The sequence below is a fragment of the Tachyglossus aculeatus genome, chromosome 20 (genome assembly GCF_015852505.1).
Source record: "Tachyglossus aculeatus isolate mTacAcu1 chromosome 20, mTacAcu1.pri, whole genome shotgun sequence".
Lineage (NCBI taxonomy): Eukaryota > Metazoa > Chordata > Mammalia > Monotremata > Tachyglossidae > Tachyglossus > Tachyglossus aculeatus.
Window position 1 is genome coordinate 14,593,541 of NC_052085.1, and position 27,356 is coordinate 14,620,896.

The following is a 27,356-nucleotide window of genomic DNA, read 5'->3' on the forward strand; positions in this document are numbered from 1 at the left end:
GTCCCCCACAGTTAGGGGATGGGAGGCAGAGGAGGAGCCCGCGAAAACGACTGAGGATGAGCGGCCAAAGAGATCGGAGGAGAACCGGGAAGAGACGGTGTCAGTGAAACCGAGGTTGGATGATGTTTCCAGGAGAAGGGGGTGGAAGGCAGCGGAGAGGTCATCTTTAGGGCTGCTGATGCATTGGTCTCTAGGCCTCACCCCAGGCAAAGTGAGAATGAAGCCGGGTGGCCTAGTGGGAAGAGCAAGGGCCTGAGAATTGCAAACACACTTTGCCTCATGCCCAGACCTGGGCCTTAGCCCACCTGGGACTGACACTACATCTGAGGGAGAATAATAACATTAATAATAATAATAATGGTATCTGTTAAGCGCTTACTATGTGCAAAGCACTGTTCTAAGCGCTGGGGAAGTTACAAGGTGATCAGGTTTTCCCACGTGGGGCTCACAGTTTTAATCCCCATTTTCCAGATGAGGCAACTGAGGCAAAGAGAAGTGAAGTTACTTGCCCAAAGTCACACAGCTGACAAGTGGCGGAGTTGAGATTTGAACCCATGACCTCTGACTCCAAAGCCCGTGGCTCTTTCCACTGAGCCACGCTGCTTCTCCGGGATTGAGTCTCTATTTTATAGAGGAGACCCACAAAAGTGAAGTGACCCTTTTAGACTGTGAGCCCACTGTTGGGTAGGGACTGTCTCTATATGTTGCCAATTTGTACTTCCCAAGCGCTTAGTACAGTGCTCTGCACATAGTAAGCGCTCAATAAATACGATTGATGATGATGATGATGAAGCAAGTGGTGGAGCCGGGATCAGAACCCAGGTCTTCAGACTCCCAGGCCCTTCTGATCCTGGGGATGAGTCCATGTTATCTCTCCAGTTGGAATCATATCTGTAAACTCTCTCTAGACTGTAAGCTCGTTGTGGGCAGGGAATGTGTCTGTTAATTGTTATACTGTCCTCCAAGCACTTAGTCCGGTGCTCTGCACACAATGAGCAACTTAATAAATATGACTTAATGAATGAACTTTCCAGCATGAATGAACATGCCACCACTGTCAGAACTGTACATTAGCCTGGCTGATCAGTGTTTTTAATAATTAATTATAATTGTTGTATTTGTTAAGCGCTTCTTATGTGCCAAGCACGGTACTAAGTGCCGGGGTAGATTCAAGATAATAAGATTGGACACGGCCCTTATCCCACTCAATCAATCAATTGTATTTATTGAGCGCTTACTGTGTGCAGAGCACTGTACTAAGCGCTTGGGAAGTACAAGTTGGACTCGCGGTTCTCATTCTAACTAGGAGGGAGAACAGATTTTTTCTTTTTAAATGGATTTGTTAAACGCTTTCTATGTGTCAGGTACTGTATTAGTTACTCAGTTTGGACACAGTCCGTGTCCCACATGGGGCTCACAGTCTTAATCGCCATTATGCAGATAAGGTATCTGAGGGAAAGGGACTTGCCCAAGGTCATACAGCAGACAAGTGGCAGAGCCGGGATTAGAACCCAGGCCCTTCTGACTTCCAGGCGCGTGTTTTATCCACTAGACACCCTGCTTTGCAGCGTGGCTCAGTGGAAAGAGCCCGGGCTTTGGAGTCAGAGGTCAGGGGTTCGAATCCCGGCTCCACCACAAGTCTGCTGTGTGACCTTGGGCAAGTCACTTCACTTCTCTGAGCCTCAGTTACCTCATCTGTAAAAATGGGGATTAAGACTGTGAGCCCCACATGGGACAACTTGATCACATTGTATCCCCCCCAGCGCTTAGAACAGTGCTTTGCACATAGTAAGCGCTTAACAAATGTCATTACTATTATTATTATTATTATTATTATTATTATTGAATCCTGGGAAAGGAAAGGAATGGGAAGGGAAGGGGAAGGGGAATGGAGAATTCAAAGGCCCTTCTTTATTTTCTCCTTGCACTGCCCCCAGGGAGCAAATGCGACAACTCTCACGGCTACTTAGTAGACTCATGAAAGCCCGGAAACTCTGAGGTTCTGAATTCAAATCCAGCTCTGCCCGTAATGTCATCCGTATGGACAAACTGCTTCACCTCTGGGACTTAATCTTCTGATTTATGAATTAGTCTCGCTCTCAGAGTTGTCATAAAGAAGAGACAAAAGATCGGAAGATGCCTTATGCTCGCCACGTATTCCAGTGGGATTCGGCAGTAACAGGGCAGGGTCCCGAGCAACTTGGAATGGATGACTCATTACTGATCAAAACCACTGGAAACTCCTCGCACTTCTCCCTTGGGATGCTGGGGTTTCACTCCTGCATTACGCTTGGCCTGAGGAGGTGCATTGGGTTTCCTTTTTTAAAAAAAATGGTATTTTTTAAGTGTTTACTGTGTGTTAGACGCTGTACCAAGTGCCGGGATAAAGACAAGCCAATCAGGTTGGACACAGCCCTCCCCGTCCCACACGAGACTCACCTTTGACAGATGAGGCAAATGAGACCAGAAAGATAATAATAATAATAATAACAATGGTATTTGTTAAGCGCTTACTATGTGCAAAGCACTATTCTAAGCGCTGGGGAGGTTACACGGTGATAATAATAATAATAATAATAATAATGGCATTTATTAAGCACTTACTATGTGCAAAGCACTGTTCTAAGCGCTGGGGAGGTAACAAGGTGATCAGGTTGTCCCACAGGGGGCTCAGAGTCTTCATCCCCATTTTACAGATGAAGGAACTGAGGCCCAGACAAGTGAAGTGACTTGCCCAGAGTCACACAGTTGGCGGGGCCGGGATTTGAACCCATGACCTCTGACTCCAAAGCCCAGGCTCTTTCCACTGAGCCACGCGGCATGTGTCCCGCCCTCTAACTCCCAGGTCTGTGCTCTTTCCGTGCCACGTCGCTTAGTACAGTGCTCTGCACACAGTAAGCGCTCAATAAATACGATTGATTGATTGACTGAATGATTCTCACTGTTTACAATCTAGTACAATCCAGAGGATGGAGGGAGCATCGAATCTGTACTTTACGGATGAGGACACCGAGTCCCAGAAAAGTTAAGTGACTTGCCCAAAGTCACACAGCAGGCATGCGGTGGAGGTGGGATTAGAACCCGGGTCTCTGGACTCCCCATACCACGATCTTTCCATGAGGCCACGCAGTAGAGGTTCACTCCAAACCCAGAGGCAGCGCCTGCCCTTCCATCCAAGCCCTCCTTCACCCTTCTCAAAGTTTCAATCAATCGTATTTATTGAGCACTTACTGTGTGCAGAGCACTGTACTAAGCGCTTGGGAAGTACAAGTCGGCAACACAGAGAGACAGTCCCTACCCAACAGCGGGCTCACAGTCTAGTTTCAGCCACCGCACGACGGAACAAGGCCTCCGTCTCCGGAAGATCCGGACAAATTTGACGAACAGGCTCTTGCTCTTCCATTTCCCAGAAGGGGTGGGATCAAAGGAGGGAGAGGGAGGCGTTATCGTGTAAGGCAAACAGTTCATAAGGATGGGAAGAGGGCCTGGAATCAATTTCAATTCCTGTAATCCTTCCCTAGGATATTTAGGAACATTCCTAAGTATCATCTTCAGAGGAAACATGTGCAGAGCACACGTTAAGAGAAGCGGCGCGGATTATCAGACAAAGCACAGGCCTGGAAGATTCAGAGGGCCTGGGTTTAAATCCCGGCTCCAGGTCTGCCCCTGTCAGATCTTAGTACAGTGCTCTGCACATAGTAAGCGCTCAATAAATACAATTGATGTTGATGATGATCTGCCTCTTCCCCAGTGCTTAGACCAGCACTTAGGGAAGCAGCGTGTCCTATTTGAAGAAAACACGGGCCCGGGAGTCGGAAGGACCTAGGTTCTCATCCCGGCTCTACCACTTACCTGCTAAGAGACCTTGGACAAGTCACTTCACTTCTCTGGGCCTCCAACTACCGCTTCAGAAAAACGGGGATTAAGATTCTGAGCCCCATGTGGGACAGGGACTGTGTCCAACCCGACTAGCTTGTATCTACCCCAGAGCTTAAAAAATACCACAAAATGCCACAATTATTACTTGACCCATTGGAGGCTCTGAACAAATATCATTATTATGAATAATATCATTATTATATGCAGATATTAATCCGTGGGGACTTTTATTTGCCCGGTTGTACACCTGAACGAACAGCAGTAATAGTATTTATTTCTTAAGCCCTGACTCCGTGCAGAGCACTGCACTAAGCACTGGGAGAAAACACACAGGTGCAGCGTGGCTCAGTGGAAAGAGCCTGGGCTTTGGAGTCCGAGGTCATCATCATCATCATCAATCGTATTTATTGAGCACTTACTGTGTGCAGAGCACTGTACTAAGCTCTTGGGAAGTACAAGTTGGTAACATAAGTTGCCCAAAGTTGGTCATGGGTTCAAATGCCAGCTCTGCCAATTACCAGCTGTGTGACTTTGGGCAAGTCACTTCACTGGGCCTCAGTTCCCTCATCTGTAAAATGGGGATAAAGACTGTGAGCCCCCCGTGGGACAACCTGATCACCTTGTAACCTCCCCAGTGCTTAGAACAGTGCTTTGCACACAGTAAGCGCTTAATAAATGCTATCATTATTATTATTATTATTGTTAATTAAATATGATCCCCATCCCTTGTGGAGTTCACAATCTGCACTTTCTATGCATCTTCTTGAAAGGTGCCTTTATGTGACTCCCAGGCCTGGGAGTTAGAAGGACCTGGGTTCTAATCCCAGCTCTGCTATTTGTCTGCCACATGACCATGGGGAAGTCACTTCACTCCTTTGTGCCTCAGTTCCCTCATCTGTAAAACAGGAATTCAACAGACGTTCTCCCTACCATCCTCTCGATTGTAAACTCCTTGTGGCAGGGAATGTGACTACCAGCTCTATTGTACTATACTCTCCCAAGCACTTACTACAGTGCTCTGCACACACTGTCTCCCCCTTTTAGACTGTGAGCCCACTGTTGGGTAGGGACTGTCTCTATATGTTGCAAACTTGTACTTCCCAAGCGCTTAGTACAGTGCTCTGCACACAGTAAGCGCTCAATAAATACGATTGATGATGATGATGAAGTGCTCAATAAGTGCCACTGATTGATTGATCTTGGATGGAGAGCACCATGTGGAACAGAGACTGTGTCTGACCTGATTATCTTGTATGTGCCCCAGCACTTAGTACAGTGCTTGGCACATATTAAGTGCTTAAACAACTGCTACTATTATCATTATTAAATGATATCGACTGCTATCGACTGATTCCATATAGACGAAGCTCCTGATCAGGGCACGGGTCTATCACCTCCTTATGGACCCGTCATTTTACTTCTCTGTGCCTCAGTGCCCTCCTCTGCAAAATGGGGATTCAATCACCTGTTCTCCCTCCTACTTAGACTGTCAGTCCCATGTGGGACCTGATTATCTTGTATCTACCCCAGCGTTTAATACAGAACTTGGGACATAGTAAGTGCTGGAATGAATACCACAATTATTATGATGATGATGAGGAAGAGAGGGAGGAGTGGGGAAAGGGTGAGGAGAAAGAGGAGAGGAAGGGAAAAAAGGAGAGGAAGAGGGGGAGGAGAGGAGGGAAAGGAAGTGGAGAGGGAGGAGAGGAGGGAAAGGAAAGAGGAGAGGAGGGGAAAAAAGGGGAGAAGGAGGTAGGAGAGGAGTGAAAGAAAGAGGGGAGAAGGGAGAGGAGGGAAAGAAGTATCACAGAGTCTGGATACTGCCCTGGGAGACTGCTCCCCCGCCATCCTGAGACACTACTAATCGACGGTACTTATTGAGCACTTATTACGGGCAGAGCACTGTAGTAAGCGCTTTCACTCTGCCAAACTATCCCCACCATCCTCTTAACAGCCTACCTCAAAATAAAACACTTCATCGAAATGGGGGTTGTTGGTCTTCTTTTTGACTTTAGTCTTCTTTGCTTCTGACCTGGAATAAAGAGAGGGGTCAGAGAGGAGGAAACCACAACAGCCTTAACAAAACTTGCCCCCCCACCAAAAAAAATGGCAAAAGACACAAGGAACTGGCTGCCTTTTGTTTATCTCATAAATATTTCTTTATGTCTGTTACCTCCAGATGGTATGTAAATCAGGAACCTCCAGTGAGCCAAAAATACTTGACGTGAATAAAAATATTTGAAATCTTACAAATAGAGCTGTTTAAAAGAGGTAAAGGAAGCAGAGGAAATTCAAAACCACTCTAACCCGATTCCTACCCTCCAGGCCTTCCTCTGGACAAAGCATTGTTCGCATCCTTCCCACAACGTGTGGGAACTTCCTTCCACTGATAGTGACAATGAAAACGCAGAAATAGAAAGAGAGAACGCTCCCCAAAGAAACTTGCCTGTATGGACCAGCCAAAGTAACTGTAGCGTATGGATCACACTGTCCGTTCACGATGGGTAGTCCTTGGCATTCTAGAACTCTGCACCCAGAAAGAAAGAGTCCATTGTTATTATTATTGTTATTTTTTATGCTATTTGTTAAGCACTTACTATGTGCCAGGCACTGTAACAAAGGCCTGGAGGTTGGCCACAGTCCCTGTCCCACACAGGGCTCCCGGTCTTCATCCCCATTTAATAGATGATGAAACTGAAGCATGGAGAAGTGAAGTGACTTGGCCAAGGTCACACAGCAGACAAGTGGCAGAGCCCATATTAGAACCCAGGTCCTTTTGATAAAGCGAGTCGACTAGGCCACGCTAGTCGGTCAGCAAGCTCAGTCGCAAGGCCAACAAAGCCCAGGTTGCCACTTGAGGAGGGCCACGCGCCTTTGTCGAAACAACCTGGATGTGCTTTGTGGGAAGGACAAGACTTGGACCCCAAATCGACACATGAGGTTATAGCAGCGTCATGGCCCGGGACGTCTTTGAAAGACAGGGGATCTGCTCTCAGAAGCTCCCTAGCCCTTACTTGAACTTGAAACACAGAGCTGGCTGGAGAAATTTCAGGCTAGATGGAGGGATTTCTCCTTTGTTGTCCTAAAAGAAAGACATGTCCTGTGCTTCATCTGTAGAAAGACAGCAAAGAATCAAGTAGGAGGAGGAGAAGGAGCAGGAAGGGGAGGTGAAGGAAGAGGATGAAAAGGAGGTGGAGGAAGAAGAGGAGGAGGAGGAGGTGAGAGGAGGAGAAGGAGAAAAACGAAGAGAAGGTGGAGAAAGGGAAGAAGATGGAGGAGGAGAAGGTAGAGGAGGTGGAGAAAGAATCCTTTTTCTTGAGAGCCTACTGAGCCTCTGTTTAATTAACTAATTAATTATGGTATTTGCTTAGCGCTGGGGGAGTTACAAGGTAATCTGATTGGACACAGTCCCTGTCCCACATGGGCCTCCCAGTCTTAATCTCCATTTGACAGATGAGGTAACTGAGGCACAGAGAAGTGAAGTGACTGGCCCAAGGTCACAAAGCAAGCAAGTGGTAGATCCAGGATTAGAACCCAGGTCCTGGGACTCCCAAGCCTGTACTCTTGCCACAAGGCCATGCAGATGTCTTGGGCAGTTGCACCCTAAAGCCCTTTGCCACCAGACTTGCTGAACTCTGAATTTGTCTTTTAAGTTGTTTTGGGATTAATATTATTTCACTTTTCCTTTTGCGCTTGTCGCCAAACACTTCTCCGCCTTATTCTTAGCATGGGATTCCCTGTAGAGCCAAGGACCATATCTATTTTTATTTTCCATATCTATTTTTCCCAAGGCATAGTACAGTCTGCAGAGTGGGGGGGACGGACGGACGGATGACGACGACGACTACCACCACCATTCACTCAATCATAGTTAGTATTTATTGAGCGCTTACTGTGTGCAGAGCATTGTACTGAGCGCTTGGAAAGTACACTTTGGTAACAGATAGAGACAGTCCCTACCCAACAATGGACTCATGGTCTAGAAGAAGCATGGCCTGGTGGGAAAATCACAAGCCTGGGAGTCGGAGGACCTGGGTTCTAATCCCAGAACTCCTGGTTATCGAGCATGTGCCTTTAGGCAAGTCACTTCACTTCCTCTGTGCCTCAATTCCCTCACCTGCAAAATGGGAATTCAATACAGATTTCCTTCCTACTTAGACTTTAAGTCCGAAGTGGGACCTGATGATCTTGTATCTACCCCAGTGCTTGGCACAGCGCTTGGCACATAGTAAGCACTTTACAAACACTACAGTTATTATCGATACTACTCAGTGAGAGCTTACCGTGGGCAGAGCACTGTAGTAATGGCATTTATTAAAAGTTTACTATGTGCAAAGCACCGTTCTAAGCGCTGGGGAGGTTACAAGGTGATCAGGTTGTCCCACGGGGGGCTCACAGTCTTAGTCCCAATTTAACAGATGAGGTAACTGAGGCCCAGAGAAGTGTAGTGACTTGCCCAAAGTCACACAGCTGACAATTGGTGGGGTCTGGATTTGAACCCACGACCTCTGACTCCAAAGCCTGGGCTCTTTCCACTGAGCCACGCTGCTTCTCACTGCACTAAGCACATACTAATACTACTACAAAAACAACACCCAGGACTGTACTGAATGCTTTGGAAAGTACAACAGAAGCTTGGCCTGGTGGGTAGAGCCCTGGCCTGGGAACCAGAAGGACCCGGGTCCTAATCCTGGCTCCGCCACTTGCCTGCTGGGTTACCTTGGGCAAGTCACTTCACTGCTCTGTGCCTCAGTTCCCTCATCTGTTAAATGGGGATTAAGACTGTGAGTCCCCTGTGGGACAGGACCCATGTCCGGCCAGATTTGCTTGTATCCACCCCAGTGCTCGGGACAGTGAACGCTTATCAAATTGCACAATTATTACGAAAGGGGAGTGGGGAGGAAGAAGCAGAGAAATAGCAGCAGGAGCCTATGTGGTTACCCCTGGCTTCCTTTTTCTCACTTTCCTCCTCCCCTGGGTCTTCACCCCACAAACACTTCACCCTGCCCCTTCAGCTTTATCCTCAATTGCTTCCCCTACTTGGGATATTACTTCAGTGGCTGTTTCCCCTGCTAGACGTCAGCTCTCTGAGGGTAGGGAATCACGTCTACCAACTCTGTTGAGGACTCACGGGGAGAAATTCTGCTCCTCTAGCCACAGCTGCCTTCTGACTTTCGCTGCCACTCCCGGCTCGGCTGTTTTAAAGCAGCAGTGTGGCCTAGTGGCTAGAGCCCGGGCTTGGGAGTCAGAAGGGCCTGGGTTCTAATCCCGGCTCTGCCGCGGGACCTTGAGCACGTCACTTCACTTCTCTTTACCTCAGTTACCTCATCTGCTAAATGGGGATTAAGACTGTGAGCCCCATGCGGGACAGGGACTGTGTCCAACCTGACAAATCTGTATCTACCCCGGTGCTTAGTACAGTACCTGGCACATAGTAAGCATTTAAATACAATTATTATCATTACTATCATTATTTGTTGTTAATGCTTTGAGTGTTTCATTGCTCCTGATGTGTCTGTCTCCAGGGTCCCTCCCCCCATCCCATTAGATATTCATAGACTGTGAGCCTCGAGGGACAGGGGCTGTGTCTACTTCCTACCTGCATCTTCTTTCCCAGCGTTTAGCACAGTGCTATGCACACTGTAAGCATTAAATACATACTACTACTACTAATTCTCCTCAGCTATTAGTACAGGGCTCTGCACGGAATTAGTATTCAGTGAATATGATTCCCTGATTGCTCAATCCTTGTTTCCCTCCTACTTCCATCCCACCTATTTTTTGCTAGAGGTCTGGAACCTTTTAGACTGTGAGCCCACTGTTGGGTAGGGACCGTCTCTATATGTTGCCAACTTGTACTTCCCAAGCGCTTAGTACAGTGCTCTGCACACAGTAAGTGCTCAATAAATATGATTGATGATGATGACTACCAGGCCCGTGCCCCAACCCCATGCAGCAGGCAAATGGCAGCAAACCTTGTGACTCCCAGGCCCATGCCCCGTCCCTATGCAGCAGAAACCTTCTGACTACCTTTTAGACTGTGAGCCCACTGTTGGGTAGGGACTGTCTCTATGTGTTGCCAGCTTGTACTTCCCAAGGGATTAGTACAGTGCTCTACACACAGTAAGCGCTCAGTAAATACGATTGATGATAGTGACTACCAGGCCCGTGCCCCAACCCCATGCAGCAGACAAATGGCAGCAAACCTTGTGACTCCCAGGCCCATGCCCCGTCCCTATGCAGCAGAAACCTTGTGACTACCTTTTAGACTGTGAGCCCACTATTGGGTAGGGACTTTCTCTCTATGTTGCCAACTTGTACTTCCCAAGCGCTTAGTACAGTGCTCTGCACAAAGTGAGCGCTCAATAAATGCGATTGATGATGATGACTACCAGGCCCGTGCCCCAACCCCATGCAGCAGAAACTGTGTGACTACCTTTTTGACTGTGAGCCCACTGTTGGGTAGGGACTGTCTCTATATGTTGCCAACTTGTACTTCCCAAGCGCTTAGTACAGTGCTCTGCACACAGTAGGCGCTCAATAAATACGATTGATGATGATGACTACCAGGCCCGTGCCCCAACCCCATGCAGCAGACAAATGGCAGCAAACCTTGTGACTCCCAGGCCCATGCCCCGTCCCTATGCAGCAGAAACTTTGTGACTACCTTTTTGACTGTGAGCCCACTGTTGGGTAGGGACTGTCTCTATATGTTGCCAGCTTGTACTTCCCAAGCGCATAGTACAGTGCTCTGCACACGGTAAGCGCTCAATAAATACGATTGATGATGATGACTACCAGGCCCGTGCCCCAACCCCATGCAGCAGACAAATGGCAGCAAACCTTGTGACTCCCAGACCCATGCCCCGTCCCCATGCAGCAGAAACTTTGTGACTACCTTTTTGACTGTGAGCCCACTGTTGGGTAGGGACTGTCTCTATATGTTGCCAGCTTGTACTTCCCAAGCGCTTAGTACAGTGCTCTGCACACGGTAAGCGCTCAATAAATATGATTGATGATGATGACTACCAGGCCCGTGCCCCAACCCCATGCAGCAGACAAATGGTAGCAAACCTTGTGACTCCCAGGCCCATGCCCCGTCCCTGTGCAGCAGAAACCTTGTTACTACCTTTTAGACTGTGAGCCCACTGTTGGGTAGGGACTGTCTCTATATGTTGCCAGCTTGTACTTCCCAAGCGCATAGTACAGTGCTCTGCACACGGTAAGCGCTCAATAAATACGATTGATGATGATGACTACCAGGCCCGTGCCCCAACCGTATGCAGCAGATAAATGGCAGCAAACCTTGTGACTCCCAGGCCCATGCCCCGTCCCTGTGCAGCAGAAACCGTGTGACTACCTTTTAGACTGTGAGCCCACTGTTGGGTAGGGACTTTCTCTCTATGTGTTGCCAACTTGTACTTCCCAAGCGCTTAGTACAGTGCTCTGCACACAGTAAGCGCTCAATAAATACGATTGATGATGATGACTCCCAGGCCCGTGCCCCAACCCCATGCAGCAGACAAATGGCAGCAAACCTTGTGACTCCCAGGCCCATGCCCCGTCCCTATGCAGCAGAAACTTTGTGACTACCTTTTAGACTGTGAGCCCACTGTTGGGTAGGGACTGTCTCTATATGTTGCCAACTTGTACTTCCCAAGCGCTTAGTACAGTGCTCTGCACACGGTAAGCGCTCAATAAATACGATTGACGATGATGACTACCAGGTCCGTGCCCCAACGCCATGCAGCAGACAAATGGCAGCAAACCTTGTGACTCCCAGGCCCATGCCCCATCCCTATGCAGCAGAAACTTTGTGACTACCTTTTTGACTGTGAGCCCACTGTTGGGTAGGGACTTATTCTCTATGTTGCCAACTTGCACTTCCCAAGCGCTTAGTACAGTGCTCTGCACACAGTAAGCGCTCAATAAATACGATTGATGATGATGACTACCAGGCCCGTGCCCCAACCCCATGCAGCAGACAAATGGCAGCAAACCTTGTGACTCCCAGGCCCATGCCCCGTCCCTATGCAGCAGAAACTTTGTGACTACCTTTTTGACTGTGAGCCCACTGTTGGGTAGGGACTTATTCTCTATGTTGCCAACTTGCACTTCCCAAGCGCTTAGTACAGTGCTCTGCACACAGTAAGCGCTCAATAAATACGATTGATGATGATGACTACCAGGCCCGTGCCCCAACCCCATGCAGCAGACAAACGGCAGCAAACCTTGTGACTCCCAGGCCCATGCCCCGTCCCTATGCAGCAGAAACCGTGTGACTACCTTTTAGACTGTGAGCCCACTGTTGGGTAGGGACTGTCTCTATATGTTGCCAACTTGTACTTCCCAAGCGCTTAGTACAGTGCTCTGCACACGGTAAGCGCTCAATAAATACGATTGACGATGATGACTACCAGGTCCGTGCCCCAACGCCATGCAGCAGACAAATGGCAGCAAACCTTGTGACTCCCAGGCCCATGCCCCGTCCCTATGCAGCAGAAACTTTGTGACTACCTTTTAGACTGTAAGCCCACTGTTGGGTAGGGACTTATTCTCTATGTTGCCAACTTGCACTTCCCAAGCGCTTAGTACAGTGCTCTGCACACAGTAAGCACTCAATAAATACGATTGATGATGATGACTACCAGGCCCGTGCCCCAACCCCATGCAGCAGACAAATGGCAGCAAACCTTGTGACTCCCAGGCCCATGCCCCGTCCCTATGCAGCAGAAACTTTGTGACTACCTTTTTGACTGTGAGCCCACTGTTGGGTAGGGACTTATTCTCTATGTTGCCAACTTGCACTTCCCAAGCGCTTAGTACAGTGCTCTGCACACATTAAGCGCTCAATAAATACGATTGATGATGATGACTACCAGGCCCGTGCCCCAACCCCATGCAGCAGACAAACGGCAGCAAACCTTGTGACTCCCAGGCCCATGCCCCGTCCCTATGCAGCAGAAACCGTGTGACTACCTTTTAGACTGTGAGCCCACTGTTGGGTAGGGACTGTCTCTATATGTTGCCAACTTGTACTTCCCAAGCGCTTAGTACAGTGCTCTGCACACGGTAAGCGCTCAATAAATACGATTGACGATGATGACTACCAGGCCCGTGCCCCAACCTCATGCAGCAGGCAAATAGCAGCAAACCTTGTGACTCCCAGGCCCATGCCCTGTCCCTATGCAGCAGAAACTTTGTGACTACCTTTTTGACTGTGAGCCCACTGTTGGGTAGGGACTGTCTCTATATGTTGCCAGCTTGTACTTCCCAAGCGCTTAGTACAGTGCTCTGCACACGGTAAGCGCTCAATAAATACGATTGATGATGATGACTACCAGGCCCGTGCCCCAACCCCATGCAGCAGACAAATGGCAGCAAACCTTGTGACTCCCAGACCCATGCCCCGTCCCCATGCAGCAGAAACTTTGTGACTACCTTTTTGACTGTGAGCCCACTGTTGGGTAGGGACTGTCTCTATATGTTGCCAGCTTGTACTTCCCAAGCGCTTAGTACAGTGCTCTGCACACGGTAAGCGCTCAATAAATACGATTGATGATGATGACTACCAGGCCCGTGCCCCAACCCCATGCAGCAGACAAATGGTAGCAAACCTTGTGACTCCCAGGCCCATGCCCCGTCCCTGTGCAGCAGAAACCTTGTTACTACCTTTTAGACTGTGAGCCCACTGTTGGGTAGGGACTGTCTCTATATGTTGCCAGCTTGTACTTCCCAAGCGCATAGTACAGTGCTCTGCACACGGTAAGCGCTCAATAAATACGATTGATGATGATGACTACCAGGCCCGTGCCCCAACCGTATGCAGCAGATAAATGGCAGCAAACCTTGTGACTCCCAGGCCCATGCCCCGTCCCTGTGCAGCAGAAACCGTGTGACTACCTTTTTGACTGTGAGCCCACTGTTGGGTAGGGACTTATTCTCTATGTTGCCAACTTGCACTTCCCAAGCGCTTAGTACAGTGCTCTGCACACAGTAAGCGCTCAATAAATACGATTGATGATGATGACTACCAGGCCCGTGCCCCAACCCCATGCAGCAGACAAATGGCAGCAAACCTTGTGACTCCCAGGCCCATGCCCCGTCCCTATGCAGCAGAAACTTTGTGACTACCTTTTAGACTGTGAGCCCACTGTTGGGTAGGGACTGTCTCTATATGTTGCCAACTTGTACTTCCCAAGCGCTTAGTACAGTGCTCTGCACACGGTAAGCGCTCAATAAATACGATTGACGATGATGACTACCAGGTCCGTGCCCCAACGCCATGCAGCAGACAAATGGCAGCAAACCTTGTGACTCCCAGGCCCATGCCCCATCCCTATGCAGCAGAAACTTTGTGACTACCTTTTTGACTGTGAGCCCACTGTTGGGTAGGGACTTATTCTCTATGTTGCCAACTTGCACTTCCCAAGCGCTTAGTACAGTGCTCTGCACACAGTAAGCGCTCAATAAATACGATTGATGATGATGACTACCAGGCCCGTGCCCCAACCCCATGCAGCAGACAAATGGCAGCAAACCTTGTGACTCCCAGGCCCATGCCCCGTCCCTATGCAGCAGAAACTTTGTGACTACCTTTTTGACTGTGAGCCCACTGTTGGGTAGGGACTTATTCTCTATGTTGCCAACTTGCACTTCCCAAGCGCTTAGTACAGTGCTCTGCACACAGTAAGCGCTCAATAAATACGATTGATGATGATGACTACCAGGCCCGTGCCCCAACCCCATGCAGCAGACAAACGGCAGCAAACCTTGTGACTCCCAGGCCCATGCCCCGTCCCTATGCAGCAGAAACCGTGTGACTACCTTTTAGACTGTGAGCCCACTGTTGGGTAGGGACTGTCTCTATATGTTGCCAACTTGTACTTCCCAAGCGCTTAGTACAGTGCTCTGCACACGGTAAGCGCTCAATAAATACGATTGACGATGATGACTACCAGGTCCGTGCCCCAACGCCATGCAGCAGACAAATGGCAGCAAACCTTGTGACTCCCAGGCCCATGCCCCATCCCTATGCAGCAGAAACTTTGTGACTACCTTTTTGACTGTGAGCCCACTGTTGGGTAGGGACTTATTCTCTATGTTGCCAACTTGCACTTCCCAAGCGCTTAGTACAGTGCTCTGCACACAGTAAGCGCTCAATAAATACGACTGATGATGATGACTACCAGGCCCGTGCCCCAACCCCATGCAGCAGGCAAATGGCAGCAAACCTTGTGACTCCCAGGCCCATGCCCCGTCCCTATGCAGCAGAAACTTTGTGACTACCTTTTTGACTGTGAGCCCACTGTTGGGTAGGGACTGTCTCTATATGTTGCCAGCTTGTACTTCCCAAGCGCTTAGTACAGTGCTCTGCACACGGTAAGCGCTCAATAAATACGATTGATGATGATGACTCCCAGGCCCGTGCCCCAACCCCATGCAGCAGACAAATGGCAGCAAACCTTGTGACTCCCAAGCCTATGCCCCGTCCCTATGCAGCAGAAACTTTGTGACTACCTTTTTGACTGTGAGCCCACTGTTGGGTAGGGACTTATTCTCTATGTTACCAACTTGCACTTCCGAAGCGCTTAGTACAGTGCTCTGCACACAGTAAGCGCTCAATAAATACGATTGATGATGATGACTACCAGGCCCGTGCCCCAACCCCATGCAGCAGACAAATGGCAGCAAACCTTGTGACTCCCAGGCCCATGCCCCGTCCCTATGCAGCAGAAACTTTGTGACTACCTTTTTGACTGTGAGCCCACTGTTGGGTAGGGACTTATTCTCTATGTTGCCAACTTGCACTTCCCAAGCGCTTAGTACAGTGCTCTGCACACAGTAAGCGCTCAATAAATACGATTGATGATGATGACTACCAGGCCCGTGCCCCAACCCCATGCAGCAGACAAACGGCAGCAAACCTTGTGACTCCCAGGCCCATGCCCCGTCCCTATGCAGCATAAACTTTGTGACTACCTTTTAGACTGTAAGCCCACTGTTGGGTAGGGACTGTCTCTATATGTTGCCAACTTGTACTTCCCAAGCGCTTAGTACAGTGCTCTGCACACGGTAAGCGCTCAATAAATACGATTGACGATGATGACTACCAGGTCCGTGCCCCAACGCCATGCAGCAGACAAATGGCAGCAAACCTTGTGACTCCCAGGCCCATGCCCCGTCCCTATGCAGCATAAACTTTGTGACTACCTTTTAGACTGTAAGCCCACTGTTGGGTAGGGACTTATTCTCTATGTTGCCAACTTGCACTTCCCAAGCGCTTAGTACAGTGCTCTGCACACAGTAAGCACTCAATAAATACGATTGATGATGATGACTACCAGGCCCGTGCCCCAACCCCATGCAGCAGACAAATGGCAGCAAACCTTGTGACTCCCAGGCCCATGCCCCGTCCCTATGCAGCAGAAACTTTGTGACTACCTTTTTGACTGTGAGCCCACTGTTGGGTAGGGACTTATTCTCTATGTTGCCAACTTGCACTTCCCAAGCGCTTAGTACAGTGCTCTGCACACAGTAAGCGCTCAATAAATACGATTGATGATGATGACTACCAGGCCCGTGCCCCAACCCCATGCAGCAGACAAACGGCAGCAAACCTTGTGACTCCCAGGCCCATGCCCCGTCCCTATGCAGCAGAAACCGTGTGACTACCTTTTAGACTGTGAGCCCACTGTTGGGTAGGGACTGTCTCTATATGTTGCCAACTTGTACTTCCCAAGCGCTTAGTACAGTGCTCTGCACACGGTAAGCGCTCAATAAATACGATTGACGATGATGACTACCAGGTCCGTGCCCCAACGCCATGCAGCAGACAAATGGCAGCAAACCTTGTGACTCCCAGGCCCATGCCCCGTCCCTATGCAGCAGAAACTTTGTGACTACCTTTTAGACTGTAAGCCCACTGTTGGGTAGGGACTTATTCTCTATGTTGCCAACTTGCACTTCCCAAGCACTTAGTACAGTGCTCTGCACACAGTAAGCACTCAATAAATACGATTGATGATGATGACTACCAGGCCCGTGCCCCAACCCCATGCAGCAGACAAATGGCAGCAAACCTTGTGACTCCCAGGCCCATGCCCCGTCCCTATGCAGCAGAAACTTTGTGACTACCTTTTTGACTGTGAGCCCACTGTTGGGTAGGGACTTATTCTCTATGTTGCCAACTTGCACTTCCCAAGCGCTTAGTACAGTGCTCTGCACACAGTAAGCGCTCAATAAATACGATTGATGATGATGACTACCAGTCCCGTGCCCCAACCCCATGCAGCAGACAAACGGCAGCAAACCTTGTGACTCCCAGGCCCATGCCCCGTCCCTATGCAGCAGAAACCGTGTGACTACCTTTTAGACTGTGAGCCCACTGTTGGGTAGGGACTGTCTCTATATGTTGCCAACTTGTACTTCCCAAGCGCTTAGTACAGTGCTCTGCACACGGTAAGCGCTCAATAAATACGATTGACGATGATGACTACCAGGTCCGTGCCCCAACGCCATGCAGCAGACAAATGGCAGCAAACCTTGTGACTCCCAGGCCCATGCCCCGTCCCTATGCAGCAGAAACTTTGTGACTACCTTTTAGACTGTAAGCCCACTGTTGGGTAGGGACTTATTCTCTATGTTGCCAACTTGCACTTCCCAAGCGCTTAGTACAGTGCTCTGCACACAGTAAGCACTCAATAAATACGATTGATGATGATGACTACCAGGCCCGTGCCCCAACCCCATGCAGCAGACAAATGGCAGCAAACCTTGTGACTCCCAGGCCCATGCCCCGTCCCTATGCAGCAGAAACTTTGTGACTACCTTTTTGACTGTGAGCCCACTGTTGGGTAGGGACTTATTCTCTATGTTGCCAACTTGCACTTCCCAAGCGCTTAGTACAGTGCTCTGCACACAGTAAGCGCTCAATAAATACGATTGATGATGATGACTACCAGGCCCGTGCCCCAACCCCATGCAGCAGACAAACGGCAGCAAACCTTATGACTCCCAGGCCCATGCCCCGTCCCTATGCAGCAGAAACCGTGTGACTACCTTTTAGACTGTGAGCCCACTGTTGGGTAGGGACTGTCTCTATATGTTGCCAACTTGTACTTCCCAAGCGCTTAGTACAGTGCTCTGCACACGGTAAGCGCTCAATAAATACGATTGACGATGATGACTACCAGGTCCGTGCCCCAACGCCATGCAGCAGACAAATGGCAGCAAACCTTGTGACTCCCAGGCCCATGCCCCGTCCCTATGCAGCAGAAACTTTGTGACTACCTTTTAGACTGTAAGCCCACTGTTGGGTAGGGACTTATTCTCTATGTTGCCAACTTGCACTTCCCAAGCGCTTAGTACAGTGCTCTGCACACAGTAAGCACTCAATAAATACGATTGATGATGATGACTACCAGGCCCGTGCCCCAACCCCATGCAGCAGACAAATGGCAGCAAACCTTGTGACTCCCAGGCCCATGCCCCGTCCCTATGCAGCAGAAACTTTGTGACTACCTTTTTGACTGTGAGCCCACTGTTGGGTAGGGACTTATTCTCTATGTTGCCAACTTGCACTTCCCAAGCGCTTAGTACAGTGCTCTGCACACAGTAAGCGCTCAATAAATACGATTGATGATGATGACTACCAGGCCCGTGCCCCAACCCCATGCAGCAGACAAACGGCAGCAAACCTTGTGACTCCCAGGCCCATGCCCCGTCCCTATGCAGCAGAAACCGTGTGACTACCTTTTAGACTGTGAGCCCACTGTTGGGTAGGGACTGTCTCTATATGTTGCCAACTTGTACTTCCCAAGCGCTTAGTACAGTGCTCTGCACACGGTAAGCGCTCAATAAATACGATTGACGATGATGACTACCAGGCCCGTGCCCCAACCCCATGCAGCAGGCAAATAGCAGCAAACCTTGTGACTCCCAGGCCCATGCCCTGTCCCTATGCAGCAGAAACTTTGTGACTACCTTTTTGACTGTGAGCCCACTGTTGGGTAGGGACTGTCTCTATATGTTGCCAGCTTGTACTTCCCAAGCGCTTAGTACAGTGCTCTGCACACGGTAAGCGCTCAATAAATACGATTGATGATGATGACTACCAGGCCCGTGCCCCAACCCCATGCAGCAGACAAATGGTAGCAAACCTTGTGACTCCCAGGCCCATGCCCCGTCCCTGTGCAGCAGAAACCTTGTTACTACCTTTTAGACTGTGAGCCCACTGTTGGGTAGGGACCGTCTCTATATGTTGCCAACTTGTACTTCCCAAGCGCTTAGTACAGTGCTCTGCACACAGTAAGTGCTCAATAAATACGATTGATGATGATGACTCCCAGGCCCGTGCCCCAAGCCCATGCAGCAGGCAAATGGCAGCAAACCTTGTGACTCCCAGGCCCATGCCCCGTCCCTATGCAGCAGAAACTGTGTAACTACCTTTTAGACTGTGAGCCCACTGTTGGGTAGGGACTGTCTCTATATGTTGCCAGCTTGTACTTCCCAAACGCTTAGTACAGTGCTCTGCGCACAGTAAGCGCTCAATAAATACGATTGATGATGATGACTACCAGGCCCGTGCCCCACCCCATACAGCAGGCAAATGGCAGCAAACCTTGTGACTCCCAGGCCCATGCCCCGTCCCTATGAAGCAGAAACTTTGTGACTACCTTTTAGACTGTGAGCCCACTGTTGGGTAGGGACTGTATATGTTGCCAACTTGTACTTCCCAAGCGCTTAGTACAGTGCTCTGCACACAGTAAGCGCTCAATAAATACGATTGATGATGATGACTACCAGGCCCGTGCCCCAACCTATGCAGCAGACAAATGGCAGGGGACATATAGAGACAGTCCCTACCCAACAGTGGGCTCACAGTCTAAAAGGTCACATTCTAGAGGGGCAAGGGTCATCAGTCACATTCATTGAGCGCTTACTGTGCGCAGAGCACGGTACTAAGTGCTCAATAAACAGACACAGTCAATCAATCAATCATATTTATTGACCGCTTACTGTGTGCAGAGCACTGAACTAAGCACTTGGGAAGTACAAGTTGGCAACAACTAGAGACAGTCCCTACCCAACAGTGGGCTCACAGTCTAAAAGGGGGAGACAGAGAACAAAACCAAACATACTAACAAAATAAAATAAATAGAATAGATATGTACAAGTAAAATAAATAGAGTAACAAATACATACAAACATATATACATAAAAACAGGTGCTGTGGGGAAGGGAAGGAGGTAAAATGGGGGATATAAAATGAGTATATTGTTATACTATGAACTCCCTGTTCACTGTAAGCTTGTTGTGAGCACGAATGTGTCTTTTATTTTAATACTGTATTCTCCCAAGCGCTTAGTACAGTGCTTTGCACACAGTAAGCACTCCATAAATATCACTGAATGAAATGAATGAATGAACTCTCCTAGGCACATAGTACAGTGTTCTGCACACCATAAGCGCTCAACAAATATTACCGACTGACCGACGACGTCAAAAAACGCAAACTCTGGTGATGCACTGCGTCGCAGGCCACGAGACAGTCTATCTCGCAGTGACTGTCTCTGCAATGGGATCGAGGAAAGTAGAGGGGCAGGCAGGGGGGAGGAGATGGGGTTCAGATCTGATCCTGCCCTGCTAGGCATCCACCTGTCTCTCCCCACTGTCTGAGACAGTCAGCTTTCATCAGAGACCAAAACAAACGTGGCCTTTGTTGAACATTACGCTGCAACTCAGCAGGGTGGCTCTTCAGACTGGAAAACATCAGGGTGAGTCATTCTCCACCCACCTTCGAAAGTACAATGAAAGGAGACGAATGGGACCCTTCAGGAAAAAGCCGCTTGGTGGCAAGGGCAGCTGAATCTGGGCCGCCGCGCTTGCATGCTTCCAGGGGCTGACGCAAAGATTCTCAGAGTCAAAAACGGAAGGTTTTTCATAAAACGAGCCTGAGGTGCCAAGCTCTCACCTTGCAGCTTCCTGCCCTGCCTCCGCCCTGCCTAAAAACTCCGGGCTCCTCCGCCGGAGAGCTGGTCGAGGGGACTGAATGATAATAATGGCATTTATTAAGCACTTACTATGTGCAAAGCACTGTTCTAAGCGCTGAAGCATTCTGTTCCCCAGATAAGCGGCATGAACATATCTATTTTATTTATCTTATTTTGTTAGTATGTTTGGTTTTGTTCTCTGTCTCCCCCTTTTAGACTCTGAGCCCACTGTTGGGTAGGGACTGTCTCTATGTGTTGCCAACTTGTACTTCCCAAGCGCTTAGTACAGTGCTCTGCACACAGGAAGCGCTCAATAAATACGATTGATGATGATGAGGATGATAAGCGGCGTGGTCTAGTCGACAGAGCACAGACCTGGGTTCTAATTCCCGGCCCTGCCACCTGGTTGCTGTGTGGCCCTGGCCGAGCTGCTTGACTTCTGTGGACCTCGGTTTCCGCATCCGTCAAATGGGAGATTCAATACCTGGTCTCCCTCCATCTTGAGACTGTGAGCTCTGTGTGGGGCAGAGAGTGTGTCCGATCTGACTAAATTATGCCCAGCCTAGAGTTTAGTACATAGTAAGCTCCTGACAAATACTCTGATGATGATTATTAGACGCTGGGGTCACGTCTTTGGTTTCATTCAATTGTATTTATTCGGTGCTTACTGTGAGCAGGGCACTGTACTAAGCACTTTTCAGCCACAAATTGAGACAATCCCTGCCCACACCGGGCTCACAGTCTAGGAAGCGGGAGACAGACATCAAAACAAGTAAACTGTAAATCTGCTGTGGGCAGGGAATGTGTCTGTTCATACCGTACTCCCCCCTACAGTGCTCTGCATAGTAAGTGCTCAATAAACATGACCAATTGACCTACAGTGCTCAGGGAATACAGCCCCCATTATTAGTTTTATTACTATTATATTTGTGAAGCTCTCACCATCATCATCATCAATCGTATTTATTGAGCGCTTACTATGTGCAGAGCACTGTACCAAGCGCTTGGGAAGTACAAATTGGCAACATATAGAGACAGTCCCTACCCAACAGTGGGCTCGGTGTCAAGCACTGTTCTAAAGGTGGGGGGTTATAAGAGGGGTTATTCCAGATTTTTGTTAAGATTTGTTTTCCTCGGCCAAGTAGAAAAAGAGTGTCCTTCATCTCCCTATGTGGAAATGCAGAGCTAGGTTTTGTTCCCATGGCTGCTGTAGCAACAAGCAGCACTGATGATTCACAGAGAACAGGTGCTTCTATACCTGTAACCCTGGTGCCTTTCATCTGATGGCAACAAAGTCCTTTACAGATGCTCATCATGTTAATCCTCACCACCTCCCTGGGAAGGAGGCAAGCAGGAAAAAGTCCTAACCACATTTTAGATAAGAAGAAACCAAAAGTTAGATTGCATGAGTTGCCCAAGGTCACACCACAACCGAGAGAGGGGATCTATACATCCTGGGAAGGCCCTAAGCACTCATTCATTCATTCCACTGAATTTATTGAGTGCTTACTGTGTGCAGAGCACTGTACTAGGCACTTGGGAGGGTACAATATAACAACAAATAGACATATTCCTGCCCACAACAAGCTCAACCAGAAAAGGTCTAATAGATCTCCTCTACTAGACTGCAGTGTCTTCCTGCTACATCGGACTCCCCCAAGCGCTTAGTGTAGTGCTCAGCACACTGTTAGTGCTCAATAAATTTGCTGAGCACCTACTGTGTGCCAAGCACTGTACTAAGTGCTTGGGAGAGCACGATATTAACAAGGTTTGTGGACTTGTTCCCTGCCCACAAAGGAGCTCACAGTCTAGAGGTTCACAGTTCACGAGGGACAGGTCAAAAGTCATTTTCATTCATTCATTCATTCAGTCATATTTACTGAGCTCCTACGGTGTGAAGAGCCCTAAGCACTTGAGAGAGTACAATACAACAATAAACAGACACATTGTGCGAAGCACCGTGGCTTAGTGGAAAGAGCGTGGGCTTGGGAGTCAGAGGTGTGGGTTCTGTTCCTGGTTCCGCCACTTGTCAGCTGTGTGACTTTGGGCAAGTCACAGCTTCTCTGGGCCTCAGTTACATCACCTGTAAAATGGGAATGAAGACTGTGAGCCCCACGTGGGACAACCTGATTACCTTGTATCTACCCCAGCGCTTAGAACAGTGCTTGGCCCATAGTAAGCACTTAACAAATACCATCATTTTTATTATTATTATTGTTATTCCCTGCCCCCAACAAGCTTACAGCCTCGGGTTATCAAAGTTTGGCTTCTGTGCCTTCCTCAATGTTGCTTCAAATCCGGGGAAATTCAGTTAAGCCCACAACCTCGTCCATGAAAAGTTAAAGCAGATTTCATCAACTGCCACATAAGAATATCATTTGGTAGGCATGTTTCCCTGCTCACAAGGGGCTTACAGTCCAGAGGGGGAGAAAGACATTTAGAAAAATCGTAGATCTGTACAAAAGTGCTGTGGGGCCGAAGAAAGGGAACCGATCCAAGTGCAGGGCGACGCAGAAGGAAGAGGGAGGAGGGGGAATGGTCAGAGGAGGCCTCTTGGTTGAGATGTGGTTTTCATCAGGCTTTGAAGGTGGGGAGAGTGGTCTGTTGGATATAAAGGAGGAGGGCGTTCCAGGCCTGAGGCAGGACGTGGGTGAGGGGTCATCATCATCATCATCAATCGTATTTATTGAGCGCTTACTGTGTGCAGAGCACTGTACTAAGCGCTTGGGAAGTCCAAGTTGGCAACATATAGAGACAGTCCCTACCCAACAGTGGGCTCACAGTCTAAAAGGGGGAGGCAGAGAACAAAACCAAACATACCAACAAAATAAAACATAGAATAGATATGTACAAGTAAAATAAATAGAGTAATAAATATGTACAAACATATATACAGGGTCGGTGGCGAGATAGACGTGAGGTAGGAGGGAGCAGGGTGACTGACTGCTTTAAAGCCGACGGTGAGGAGTTTTCATTTGACGCGGAGGTGGATGGGCGACCACCGCAAGTTCTTGAGGAGTACAGAGATCGAGACCGAATGTTTTTGTAGAAAAATGATCTGGTCAGCAGAGTGAAGTATGGGCTGGAGTGGGGAGAGACAGGACGGCAGGGAAGTCAGCGAGGAGGCCGATGCAGCTGTCAGAGGGATAGGATAAAGCAGGATCACTGAGCTCGGGCTGGGAGCACGCCCCAGTTCTCTCCTGAGTTTCTCCAAGGCAAGCACTTAGTACGGTGCTTTGCACACAGTAAGCGCTCAGTAAATACGATTGAACTGAACTGAAAGGAGTGAAAAGCCTTCACCGAAGCCTTTGGATGGTCTGCCCTGCCTCTTCCTTCCAGCTTCTAAGCAATCAGGCAGCCTGTACCTTCAGGAAGAGAGTCACTACCCAGATGCCATAGGGAGGGAGTGTCATTATTTGGGGATTATCAGTGATGCGCTCGGCTCCCTCAGAAGTAAACACACCCAAACCACCCGTCTTGGGGTTCTGCCTGCCCAACCAGCTGCTCGTGACTCGGATGCCTCCCTTTCACAGGCAGGGCTAGAGTAGCAACTTTCCGGAAACTACAAGCTCTATGTAATAATTCAGGGCGATGCGTGAAGCAGCAGGACGCCTCAGTAAACTAAAGCATCCGACATCACTCCGGGGAAGTTCCCGTGGAACACATGAAGTTTTCTTACATTTCCTCAAAGACTCTCCTTGACGATCAATCCGTTGATCGAGTGGGGATTAGAACCCACGTCGTCTTGACGCCCAGGCTCTTCAACCAAGCCAGGCTTCGCTACATGGAAAACACTTTAGGACCTTAGACATTAATAAAAAAGACCACTACCCATAAAGGATGCCCAAACGTACGATATACAAGAAATCAATTTGAAGGTCACACGAGGTTCACTTTCCTGTCTGAAATTTAATCTGAATTAGACGGCAGCGGGGCTAAATTGCACGAAGCGTCTGGTGCAAAGATATGTCTTCTGCTTCCAGCCGACGGAAACCACACACGGCATAATGCGATCAAAGCTCTGGCCCTGTCGGGGTGAAAATCAGGCTGCAGGGACACCGGACTTAAGGCATCCAGCACGGGCACAGCCTCTCCCCTGCTAACTGTGATAAGCAGCATGGCCAAGTAGATAGAATACCAGCCTGGGAGTCAGAAGGTCAGGAGATCTAATCCCAGCTCCGCCACTTTGTGTGCTGTGTGACCTTGGGCAAGTCACTTCACCTCTCTGTGCCTCTGTTACCTCATCTGTAAAATGGGGATTAAAACTGTGAGCCCCACATGGGACAACCTGATTACCTTGTATCTATCCCGGTGCTTAGAACAGTGCTTGGCACATAGTAAGTGCTTAAGAAATACCACAATTGTTACCAGTTACCATTACCAGTTACCATTTCTTACTTCGATTGTCTTTTTCAAATACCTAGAACAGGGCTCTGCACCAGACTCTCAAAAATACTCCTGATTGATGGAACAATTGCTTCTACATTGATCAGTTGCATTTATTGAGTGCCTACTATGTGCAGAACAGTGTATTAAGTGCTTGGGAGAGAACAATACAACAATCGATCAATGGTATTGACGCTTATGTGCAGAGGACTGAACTAAGGGCTTAGTACAGTACATTAGTACATTAGTAGACCTGTTTCCTGCCCATAATGAGCTTACAGAAGCAGTGTGGCTCAGTGGAAAGAGCCCGGGCTTTGGAGTCAGAGGTCATCGGTTCAAATCCCAGCTCCTCCACTTGTCAGCTGCATGACTTTGGGCAAGTCACTTAACTTCTCTGTGCCTCAGTTCCCTCATCTGTAAAATGGTGAATAAGACTGTGAGCCCCACGTGGGACAACCTGATCACCTTGTAAACTCCCCAGCGCTTAGAACAGTAAGAGCTTAATAAATGCCATCGTTATTAGTATTATTATTATGATTCCTCAAACCACCTCTCCAGCCCTGACTTCTCTCTTTCTCTGCGCAGCCTGGCACTTCCTCCAGCCCTCATGATATCTCTACTCGGATGTCCCACGGGCACCTCAAACTTTACATGTCCTAAACGGGACACTTCATCTTTCCATCCAAGTCCTGATGTCCTCAGTCTACAACACCACTCTCCTCCCTGTCTCACAAGCCCATAATCTTGGCCTTGTCCTCAATTCGCCTCACTCTTTCAACCCACCTATTCGATCTGTCACCAGATCCTGTTGGCCCCGCCTTCACAACACTGTTTAAATCTGTCCTTTCTTCAACATCCAAACTACTATCATCATCATCATCAATCGTATTTACTGAGCGCTTACTATGTGCAGAGCACTGTACTAAGCACTAGGGAAGTACAAATTGGCAACATCTAGAGACAGTCCCTACCCAACAGTGGGCTCACAGTCTAAAAGGGGGAGACAGAGAACAAAACCAAACATACTAACAAAATAAAATAAATAGAATAGATATGTACAAGTAAAATAAATAAATAGAGTAATAAATATGTACAAACAGCCCTTGTCATATCCCACCTTCACTACTGCATCAGCACAGCGCTCGCACACAGTAAGCGCTCAATAGATACGTCTGACTGACTTGCTGACCTCTCTGCCTCCTGTCTCTCCCCACTTCATTCCATACTGAATTCGCTCTGCTGCCCAGACTGTTTTTCTACAAAAACGTTCAGTCCACATCTCCTTGCTCCTCAAGCACCTCTGGTGGTTACCCATCCACTCCTCACCATTGGCTCTAAAGCCCTCAACTGGCCCTCCTCCTACTGCCTATCTCGCCGGCGACGCATTGCCTACACCCTCCCTCTGGCCTGAACTCCCTTCTCAAATATGAAAGACCACCTCTCCCCCCCTTCTCAAAGACCTCCTAAAATCACGTCTCCTCCTGGAGGCCTTCCCCAACCAATCCCCCTTACTCATATTTGGATCTGTACCAAGTCTGGAAAGAAGACAGAGAGGGAGAGAAGGGGAGACTGGTAGCCCTTTAGGAAGGAGTTCCCAGCACTGTGATGTTGGGTCACTGAGTCTTGCTCCTCCTATTCCCATCCAGAAATAAGGGATGCCATATTTGAGAGCCTCCAGCCCCCTCCCACAGTCAGCTCCCTTTCCTCTTTTGGACTCGCTCATACGCTATTCCTCCCTCTCCACACAGAGTGACCTTCGTCTCCTTCCCTGGGCAGGACTTTAGCAACTCAAGGGAAGCAACCCATTGTGAGGAAAACGGGGATCATTTTAGCATCCATTCTACGCCTCAAATGTCCCTCTTCGATAGCTTCCTGTCAGTCAGTCAGTCAATCGTATTTATTAAGCGCTTACTGTCGGCAGAACACTGGACTAAGCGCTTGTGAGAAACAATAGAATAATATAAAAGACACATTCCCTGCCTACAAAGACCTTCCAGTCAAGAGGGGAAGACAGATATTAATATAAATAAATGACAGATACAGACAGAAGTGCCGTGGGGCTGAGATGGGGGATGAATAAAGGCAGCAAGTCGGGGA

At 48.8% G+C, this 27,356-nt stretch overlaps 1 protein-coding gene across 3 annotated transcripts in view; it reads right to left on the minus strand.

Moving 5' to 3' along the window:
- Positions 1 to 27,356, minus strand: part of RASA3 (RAS p21 protein activator 3) — a 180,308-nt gene that overhangs the window by 37,474 nt on the left and 115,478 nt on the right. For all 3 annotated transcript variants that reach the window (XM_038762059.1, XM_038762058.1, XM_038762060.1), the window contains 2 exons: positions 6,326 to 6,406; positions 5,839 to 5,911 (listed from right to left, as the gene is read on the minus strand). In XM_038762059.1, coding sequence (XP_038617987.1) covers positions 5,839 to 5,911; positions 6,326 to 6,406 — 154 coding nt within the window. The remainder of the gene's footprint in view (positions 1 to 5,838; positions 5,912 to 6,325; positions 6,407 to 27,356) is intronic.